Genomic DNA, 10,930 nt, shown 5'->3' on the forward strand with positions numbered 1-10,930 from the left:
TCAAATGTACACCCACTATCCTTTGAACTCACACCCATGCAAACCTGCCAAGTCCCTTCTTTATGAACCTGCGTGTGCAAAGCGAAAAGCGGCGTTGTCTGTCTGTTTACAGACATCAGTGTATAATCGAGGAAGTCCTTGATTTAAATTGAACTAGAATAACCCGTGCTCTGCGCGACATGTTGGGGTGGGTGTGTTTGAGAAAGGAACTGATGCAGAGTATCAGTAGTAATTTTACTTTAATGCAGTAAGTGGAATACGATTTCAGTTTCAGAACCATTTTATCTACTTTTTTTGTACCATGCATCTCATATGGTCTTTGAGATAATGTAAGCCGAATATCACGTTACTCGAGCACAGAACAAAGTCGAAGATAGCGCGACACGAAACCATAAACTCGGAAATAATATACAAGATGTTGTACTTTGAACACTGTGGAACATTAATCGGAAAGTAACCTGCAGTTTAGCTGTACTTTGGCTCTGAACGTCGCAAATTGTATGATCGAATCTCATCCCGATCGCACATGCGCAGAGAAGAGGAAGGTAATTCTTTCAGTCTGACTGGCAGTAAAACAAAATTGAAAATCATTCCAAACAGGAAACTTACTGCTTTTAAGGACGTCATAAAGGATACAAACAACAGGCACAAAGAACTAATGTAACATGTTAGATAGGGTGGTGTGAAAGACACTGCACCAACAGCAGTAAACTTCCTAAAAAAAAAAAATACTACAACCTTCAAAAACATTTATTTTATTTCAATTGAATGATATACTTAAATACAGTTGAACACAAATTACCTTCTTGTTACTTCAAAAAACCTCCAGTTTTGCAGTACTTGGACATACTATTACACCATTTTATGCCACCTAGACAAAATTTTCCGCTCACACTCTCGGTGTTGGGGAATATCTGGATTCAGACAAAATCGCGACTCGTGGGAAATATCAATTGTGCTCGGAAATACAAAGCAAGAATTTAAAGGACCCTTCCCATGTCCTTTTTCTAAGGTGTTCTATGAACTCTTGAGTTAACTTTATTTTCAATATATTGCCCTTACACACTGCCAATTAATCGTTTTGATTTTTAAAAGTGCTGTGAAATGACTTGTGGAGAGAGTACAACATTATTGTTGGTAGTAGTTGTTGTCTCTGTGTTGGTTGTGCAGCGTACAATGTCCCAGTGTATGGCACACAATGGCATCCAGAGGTGAATGCGTATGCATGGCCCCGTGAGAAAAAGAAGGCAAGCGACGGAGCTTTTCCCCATTCTGCAAATTCCGTACGCCTCACCTTTCACCTGGGCTGCTTTTTTGTCAACGAAGGTACATTAATGCAGTTAGATCTGCTTGCTCCAGAATACTGTGCAGTCCAACAACAATGGGATATGCATGTATTTAAAAATTCAACATGTACCACAAACAGAATAAAAAGGGATGGGGTGGGGAACATTCGATGTACAAGATGGACATTACAGGGACTTTCACGAAGGAAAGCAGGGAATTTGAAGGAGGTGGGCTTGGGGTGGATTAACGGGGGTAGAAAAGATGGAGGATTTGGATGGGGGCGATAAGAGGTAGTGGTGAACAGCTGTTTTGAAAGCCTGGAGGGAAGAATGGGATTGAACAGAGTGAGGGAGTTTATTCCAAAGGTGGGAAAAAAGAGGATTGAAAGAGTGAAGGTGAGTAGTGAGTCGTGATTTTGGTAGTTTTACCAGAAGGGGGTTGTTGGAGGACCTTGAGCGCCCTGCGGAAATATGGTGGGGACAAATCGCAGACAGAGCAAGGGGGGGGGGGGAGACCGGAGAGGAGACGGTAGAAGACAGAACGACCACCAACCTGCCTGCGGTGAGAGAGTGAGAGGCCCAAAGGCGCAGCCTCATCTCGGGAGATACCAATGATCCAAAATGCCGTGGTTTCCACGGTGTGAAGCCGAGAAAGGTAAGAGGCAGGAGCACCGGCCCAGAGGGGAGAGCAGTACTCCATCAGGCTGCGGACGAAAGCTTTGTATGTGGTCAGGAGCTCAGGTGGGCCGAGGAAGGACTTTACATGACTGAGGATTCCCAATCGGCGACTGTCTTTGGAGGCCAGCTTGGAGATGTGGCTTTCCCAGGAAAGATCATGGCAGATAGTGAGACCCAGAAGCTTGAATGAAAGGACTTCTTCCAGAGGATTGTTGAGAAAGTAGATGTGGGGTGGGGGGGGTTCCAAACGGTCCTTTCGGAGAGAAATAGTGAGAGTGTGAAATTTGTCCGGATTGAAAGACATGTTCCACGTGTTGGACCAGTTTGTGATTTTATCCAGATCTGCAGTGAGTGAAGAAGCTGCTGCTTGCCGTCTGAGGGATGACAGATGGTACGGCAGAGGATGGAGTCATCAGCAAAGAGATAAAGAGGATTTTCCAGAGAGTCGGAGAGATCATTGATGAAAACCAGAAAAAGAACAGGGCCCAGAACGCTACCTTGAGGAACTTCAGCCTTCCACAGATCTCCTAATGTCTCTGTTCCCCACTGTTTTGTCCCTCCCACTCCCGCCCGTCTTGTCTCATGCCCCCCTTGCTGTGCGTTGTGTTTGCTCTCATACAAGCCTCGACAAGGTATACAAAAATAATAATAATAACAATAATAAAAATAAATGAATAAAGCAAAATCAATGATTTCATCGTCTCAAATTTTACATCATTGAATTGATGAGATGATGCTTTATAAATTGATGTGATCATGTTTTAAGCATCAATATGTTTTGTCTCATAATTTTGGGGAGTCAGATATTATGGTCTTGTGGAATAGCATCATCGAATGTTGCTTAACTTAGTTATTATTTATTTGGTTGTTTTGAAGAATGCGTCATCTTGGTTACACTGTATTTCTTCTTTAATGCACTGTGCCCCCCTCTCCCCCCCAACCATTGTTTTCCTTCCAGCTCGTCAATGCCCACACCAAATGCTGCCTTCTCCACATTCACTTCCTTTGATTTCCACGTTCTCTCCACAGCTCATTCCATCGTCTGTATATCGACTACTCTACTTCTTTGATTAGTGCTATCCCTTCCCTAATGGACGCCAGATTATTATCCCCATGCTTTTTGAAAAAAAAAACGGGATATTGTAATCGGCTCAGTCTGTCTGTCCATCCATCACGTGATCTCCTCTTTCACAGTTTTGCAGAAATTCACCAAACCCGGTCGTTATGATCATCACTTGACTCAAAGGTGCAAGAGCTGTATCATTTTTGGCCCCGCCACCTGGGAAAAGTTCAAATACCAAAACAAATGCAATTACAGACACATTTTACAACAGTTTTTGATGAAACTTTGTGTATGCAATCAACATTTGGGGGACACATGAAATATATAACGATTTTTTTTTTTTGCATTTGACCTCTGGTTCATGCCCAGGGGGTGGCGACTTGCGGTTACAGGGGTCAAAACGGAATATTTGATATTGGGTCATTCCTGGTGGAACTTTTTGCCATCTTTTAACTTTGCCTTTGGTGGGAAGCATGGGGACATGCCATTAACATTGCACTAGCTGAATACTGTGTAACTTGATGTGATCACCATTATTTATTTTGGAAATAATGCCCATGGTGGAAGTGGAGATGCACTAAATCCTCATGTCAGGATAATCTTGATTAAATCTTGAAAAAAGTAACTTATAACAAGATTCGTGATGCACTTGAATATCATTTTTGAGAATACTATAAATTTTCTTTGTCTTCATAAGAGCACAAAACATCTACTTTTTATGTATGCAAAATGGGGCAATTATTCCTTCCCCACCTCCCAATATGCCTGGTGTTGGCTTAATGGTTCGGGTGGTGGGCTTAGGATCCCAGGATCCCAAAATGGAATGGGGGATCCCAGTTCAAATCCTGCTCGGCTGTTGAATTAACAACAGGTGGAGTTGACTCTGCCTGTCATCCTTCCGAGGTCGGCAAAATGAGTACCAGTTTGCTGGTATCCTGTGTCAGAGTGGTGACCTGTCCAGGATTGTGCCCAATAGCCAAGGAGACTGCTTAGGCAGCACCAACGCTTTACACAGAGTATGATCCCATTGGATGAATGGATGGACCTCCCAATCCAATCCTATTTAATATGTAAATGCCCCAAGGCAAAATTGAATAAACAGGACCAAATTATGGGGGTAGTAGGGTAAATAGATTCATGAATCCCAGATTTTCACTAAACCCCATCCATCTCCATTAATTGCTGCTGCAAACAGTTTAAAGGCAGACATCTTGTCCACAATATCTTTTTTTTAATTTTAAGTTCATCATGCAAGTCACCACTGATGGCATGGGGAGCCCAAGAGCGCGAAAGGTGTATTTGGCAACCAAAAATACTGTTGTGTGGACTGTGGACGGCCCCCTCCCAAAACCGCAAGTGATTAAAGGCAGGAACTGCATACACGGAAATGAATATCACAAGGATAGCCAGCTTGGGGCTGCCAGGATAGCTCAGACGTATGGATCGCCTCCGATCCATCTCGCCTCGGTTTTAATCTCAACCCAGCGTTTCACAGGCAAGACGGGGCATCAATGTGTGTGCCATTCCTCAAAAACACATTCAGCCAGAGGACCAGTCTGCCAGCATCTGTTGGTGGATGCTAACAAAAATCACACAAAACAAAGCCACAAATTGGTCGGAATACAGCATACACACCTGGTGCAGATGTAAATTTTGAATGCATTACATTATGCCTTGAGTTAAAAAAAAACAAAAAAACAACGTCTCTTCATTAGCATTGTGGAAACTTACAAACTCGAGATAAATAGATTTTGAAAGGTCCAATGTAAACAACATTTCATTTAAAAAAAAAAAAAAGGTCATTCAACGTTCAGCATGCGGCGATCAAATCAACGCAAAGTGTACTTCCCTTGTGATGCCAGTGCAAAAGAGGCAATTGCCAGATAATTTGCCAATCGTCCTTGATTTCTTATTCAGTAAGGACCTGTAAATGGCTTCCATGATGCATGTATACAATTCATGTCTCTGGTCCTCATCGGTGACCTTCAGTGGCACTCGCCAAGTTCCTCAACATCACTCAATACATGCAATCGCACACGCACACTGATTTTTTTTCCATTGCATCTCACTGGACTTGTTCTGACTACGTCGTGTGTCCTGCTTTTAGATTGTGTTGAGGATCACCTGCAGGACAGCGCACTGCGGAGCTTCCACGAGGTTGGGCATCCGGTTCATCTTCCACCGGGAGACAATGAGCCCAAATATGGAGAACACAGTTCCAGAGACATGTCAGTCACACCTCCACTCTCACTAATGATGCATGAGACCGAGAGGGCTTCAGCGGTGATGACAGCTACCAATGAAGCAACAGCAAAATCTGCATATAAGCCCTCATCCAAAAAAGAGAACGTACATTAAATAATTACTGGAAAAGGATTGGCCATGGATCTAAACCAAAGATGATGCAGCAGTGATGCACTGTATTAATTGCTGCAAATTTGTGGGCAGGGATGTGCATAATTCTTTCTGGGATGGCTGGAGGTCATTATACCTTAGTGGAGAGAAGGATCATGAAAAACTCCTGGTCAGGAAAGCTGTTGCTATTTCCAAAAACAATAATAAACCTCCCAGCAAAAAAGTACAGAGAATGAAAAAGCGTCAGCAGAAAATGGTCGACAAACTTTTTTTTTTAGCCAGATGACTTTACTGTTAAGAAATACTTTCAACATCCGCAAGCAAGATCCTCCTTTTACTGATTTCACAAATTTCATTGCGTTACAATGATATAATGGTGTCCAAATTTCTGCAACACAAGCACATTACCCAGAGGGTAATTACTCAATTACATTTTTACAGTGACTGAACTTATACATCCAGTTCTGACAACCCTCGGTTTACTGCAGTTAGAGTGGAGGATGGTGGGCTCTTGAGAGAGGATTCCGAAGTGAAGGACCGCTGGCCCGGTTACTATGCGCGGCTGTACCAGGCTGACCAACCAGCTGTTGAGTTGGATGTCAGAAGTTTAACTAACCCTATTGCTGACCCTCCAATCAACTGAACCACCTTCGTTTGTGGAAACACAAGTTGCAGTGACCCATTTGAAAAGGACCAAAGCTCCTTGGATCTGTGGCATCCATGCAGAACTTCTCAAGGCTGGTGGAAATGCTGGACTCGTGTCATTGCATGCAGTTTTGTGCTCTGCCTGGAACATAGGTATCATCCCAACTGACTGGAAGAGGGGGCCTTGTTGTCCCTCTCTGGAAAGGGAAGGGTGATCGCCAGGATTGCAACATCCACCGAGGAGTGACGCTGCTTTCAGTGCCGGGCAAGGTCTTTGCTCGGATAATTATTGATAGGGTTCACCATCATCTGCTTGAGCAACAGCACGCAGAGCAGTCAGGCTTTACACCAAAGAGGTCAACGATTGACCGTATCATTGCTCTTGCAGAAGAGAGTTTCGGCAGGGGCTGCTTGCAGCATATGTTGATCTCCGCAAAGCATTCAATTCAGTGAATCGGGATGCTCTCTGGAGGATTCTCGGTCTTCATGGGGTGCCACCAAAACTGATCGATCTGATGTCTGAACTGTACTCTGGTACTGAACTGTGCTGTGAGATGTGGTGGTACCATCTCTGACTTATTTCCAGTTGTTACTGGAGTTCATCAGGGGTGTGTACTGACCTCCACACTTTTCAGCACTTGTACGGACTGGATTCTGGGAAGGATGTCGGAGCGATCAAGCTGTGGTGCATCATTTTGGAATGTCAAGATCTCTGACCTTGATTTCACAGGTGATTCAGTCATCCTTGTGGAGACACTGGATATCCTTTTGGGGGCCCTCAAGGAGCTGAACGAGGAGTCGGAGCCGCGGGGATTACGGGTTTCCTGGGTCAAAACCAATATCCAGGCTTTCAATGACATCTTGAATACTGTGATTTTGTCTACTTGTTTGGGGTGAGGATGTTGAGGTCACGATGAGAATCACTTACCTTGGCAATGATAATCATGTTTCCACATGTTATGAGCCAGAGGTTCATAGACGTCTGAGTCGGGCTGGGAAGTCATTGATTCACTGGATCATGGGGTGTGGCACTGTCGGTACCTGTGCGGAAGATAGAAAGTCAGAGTCTTTAAGTCCTTGGTGCTTCCAGTCTTGCTCTTCAGATGTGAGACTTTGACTGACCAGGGATCCGAGATGGAGACTTAACTCCTTCGGTACCAGGTTTATTCAGAGAATCCTTGGCTATTGCTGGTCAGACTGTGTCCAACGAGCAGTTGCTGAGAGAGAGACTCAAATGAGATTTGTTACCCGCATAGTCTGCGAGCATCAGCCGTGGCTGTATGGTCATGTGGCTCGTTTTACTGATGCTTATCCTGCTCACCAGATTCTCTCAGCAAGGGAGCCTCGTGAGTGATGAAGGCCAATGGGCCAAGCACGTGCCTCAGGGTTGCAGCAGGTTGATCGGCATCTCAAGGAGATGCCTGGGGGATGGCCAGACAGAGGCCCCTAGACTACCAGCGGAAAGTGGATGCAGTGACACGCTGCTCTGGCACATGCTCCCATACCTCACCTGACCAACAAAAAAGCCTCTCTAAACTCTGTCCCACCTTTGCTATCCACCACCTACCCCAACCCTCAAGCATAAATCCTCTCCCCACACTTAAGCCTTCAACGTCCCCCTTCCAAAGCTCTCCCATCTTCACTCTCACCCTCCTGCTCATAAAAGCAAAGGGGAATTCCCATGCCAAAACAGCTTTAACACTTTCTGCTCCCCGATTATGATCTCACCAACTTCACCGAAACCCATCACAGTCCCCCTGTTCAACAATTTTAAGAGAAAATAGTCGGAAGTATTAACAAGGACCTGCGAAACCTCTGTCGTGAAAGCGCTGCTTGAGAGAAAGAGTTCCAAAGGGTAATTCTGAAGGGTTCTAAAGTGAACATGCTAAAGGGTTCGAAAGGGTAAATTCGAAAGGGGTTCCTAAATTGGTGGCCATTGTTTGGAAATTGTGTGTGGAGTCAGGCAAACTGTCCAGCCAATGGGTGGAACTTGCACACACCGAGGGAGGGATGCATGCACGGCTCCTTTTGGAGTATAGATATTGCAACGATGAACAAGCATGTGCTTTCACAAGTTTCATGATGACATGAGAAACAAGCCAACATTAAATACCAACAACAAGTCAGACTATGTATCGGTACTCTCAGATTGGTCTGTAGACAAGAGTACACGTTGGGTGGAGGAGATTAATAACGTGAGCTATCTTCACAGTACATTGCTCAGAACAGCATTTGTTGATGTGATACCCCGAGTAACAGCTGATGCTGTCCAGCATCGAAAGAGAAATTTCAAATTGCCATTACCTGGGAAACTAACCTGGAGGTCAATTGGAAGAACAAGTTCGTGGCAGTATGTTTCGATATGGCAGATGTTGACATGGGACGCAAAACATTACAGAATTCATCATGATAGAAATGGTCATGAAAAAGTTGATGAACTTGTCGTCATGCAATGCTGCTGGAGATGTTCGTTCACAAGTTTTCCCAACAATTCAAACCTTCATCGTGGTACATTAGAGACAGGTAAGGAGCGTTTCTAGATATCAGTCCTCAAAACACCCAAGGTGTTGGGAAATTTATATACTACTGGTATGTAAGACCCATTGCTTTTGACCGCAATACCGATCTTTCGATGCAGACTTTTAAGGAGATGTTGCTGATTAAAGGAGGTGTTGCTAAAATACAAAAAACGGTTGTTAATGGGGGAAAAAAAATAGGCAGACATGGTTCCTTTTATAATATGGATTTATAAAAAAAGTTTTTGGTATACCGAAAGGGGGACAAAGGTTTCTCAGAAACCACCCTGTGATGGTAAAACTGGCAGAAGTGACAATCCAGAGATCAACACGATCAAGTGAGGAATAAGCACAGGAGTTGCTGAAGGTGCACAACAGATAAGGGACAATAACGTGAGTCGAGGATAAAAGGAGGGTAAACACTGGGTTTCACCTGACGAAACCTATAAAAGGAGATTACAACCAACGGGTCCAGTGTGTGAATCAAAGCTCAAAGGGTAATAATTATAATAATAACACGAAAGAGCAATCAGAGATTGCAGACCCTCACCAGGACTTTTTTATGTGGCAAATAAATGGAAGGATATACTAAATGAAAGGTCATTGATTGCAAATTAATGGTCTAAATGGTCCAGTGTCAATGTGTAAAGGTCTGATAAGATCTAAAGTGTCGAGATGGTCTGAAGTGTCTAAAGGGTCTTAAAAGGATGAAGGGGACTCAATGGTGTAATTTAAGGTCTAAAGGAAGGAATTGTCTGAAGGGGACTAAAGGGTCTTAAAACGTCTAAAACGGGTTTAAACATCAAATGAGTCTATGGGGTATTAAAAGGTCTGAAAGGAGTGAAGGTCTAAAGGGTAGAAAGGAGACTAAGGGTCTTCAGGGTTCTACAGGGTCTAACAGGATCAAGGGGTCTTGGAGATCTAAGGGTTCTCAAGGATGTATCAAGGTCTACAGGGCCTTAGGGCTCGAAAGGGTCTCATGTAATTAATACACATACAGGACTCACATTCTTTGTGGACAAACAAACAAATGAAAAATCGCTTGGCATGAATCAACATACTTGGTTAATTGTTGATGAATCAACATACTTGGTTAATTGTTGATGAATCAACATACTTGGTTGATTGTTGATGAATCAACATACTTGGTTGATTGTTGATGAATCAACATACTTGGAGCGGACAGTGATCAACATACTTGGCATGAATAAAAAAAATTGCCAAGTAACAAACGGACACAAATTCAACAAATGCAACAAATGCAACAACGGACCCGTGATCTCCTCGGAGGGTAAATAATAATCTGTATTATAAAAGGAACTGAGTCTGTCTGTTGGGTTGTCGATCCAGTCGTAAAAAAAAATTTAAATTTTGAAATTTGTTCAACTCTTATTATTCGTCTTTCCGTCGATATGTTTGTCTGTCTGTTGGGTAGTCGATCCAGTCGAAAATTTTTTTTTTTTTTAAATTTTGAAAGTTGTTCTACCCTTATCAGTTTTTCCGTCGATATGTCTGTCTGTCTGTTGGGTCATCGATCCAGTCCGAAAAAAGAATTTTTTTTAATTTTTAAATTTGTTTTACCCTTATTATCACTTTTTCCGTCAAGATGTTTGTCTGTCCGTCTGTTCGGTCCAGTGCTCCGTTAATACAATGGCGATTTCGATGAAACTTGGTTGGTAGGTTCATACCATGTGACCGAGTTGTGTGCAAATGAGAACCGTTGCTATGGACACCACCGTTGCCTAGCAACGGGACTTTGAAATTTTTGAAAAATCATTAAAAAAAATTTTTCGAAAATCAGAAATCGAGCCACGAGCGACTGTGGGCAGTACATTCAGCCATATTGTCAAAAATTTCCAGCCGGATCCTATGAAAATCGTCGGAGAAGATACTTTGAATGAACCCTGGTCGAAAACAATAAAAAAACGAAGTTCGTTATATCTCAGAGACTATGAGTCAGATATACATGAAACTGTTATGGTCGGTTCATGGTATGTCCTAGTTATGTGTGAGAAAGAACCGTTGCTATGGACCCCTCCGTTGCCTAGCAACGGCCGAAAAACCTCTAAATGTGGGGGTATTTTAACGAAAAAACAATCTGCAGCATTAACCCTTGAAGCGAGAATCATGAATTTTCTTGTGCTCAATCCTCAGGTCATTCCCCATCGAACGGGCCCATCGCGTCAGGTTCTATTGGGTAGTCGACTACCCATGTCCGCCTACCGGCTTGTCTGTCTGTCTGTCTGTTGCGTTATAACTTGAGAACGGATTGACGGATGTCAATAAATCCAACTAAGCTGAATTCAGGGAACTCCCGGGAAGGTTTGTGACGAAAAATTTATTATTTTTTTTTGTGGGTGTTCAAGCACACGTGGCGAAACTGCAAA

At 43.3% G+C, this 10,930-nt stretch overlaps 1 protein-coding gene across 5 annotated transcripts in view; it reads left to right on the forward strand.

The window, feature by feature from the left end:
• Positions 1-3,652, forward strand: part of LOC147023146 (gamma-glutamyl hydrolase-like) — a 29,464-nt gene extending 25,812 nt beyond the window's left edge. For 4 of the 5 annotated variants that reach the window (XM_085888271.1, XM_085888270.1, XM_085888268.1 and 1 more), the window contains 2 exons: positions 1,171-1,326; positions 2,923-3,652. In XM_085888271.1, the coding sequence (XP_085744397.1) occupies positions 1,171-1,326; positions 2,923-3,038 (272 nt within the window). In that variant the 3' untranslated portion in view covers positions 3,039-3,652. The remainder of the gene's footprint in view (positions 1-1,170; positions 1,327-2,922) is intronic. The other variant, XM_085888272.1, reaches the window with a different exon arrangement.
• The last annotated feature ends 7,278 nt before the right edge of the window (positions 3,653-10,930 follow it).

The sequence above is a fragment of the Eptatretus burgeri genome, chromosome 7, assembly GCF_056783735.1.
Source record: "Eptatretus burgeri isolate ZD-2024b chromosome 7, Ebu_testis_v1, whole genome shotgun sequence".
NCBI lineage: Eukaryota > Metazoa > Chordata > Myxini > Myxiniformes > Myxinidae > Eptatretus > Eptatretus burgeri.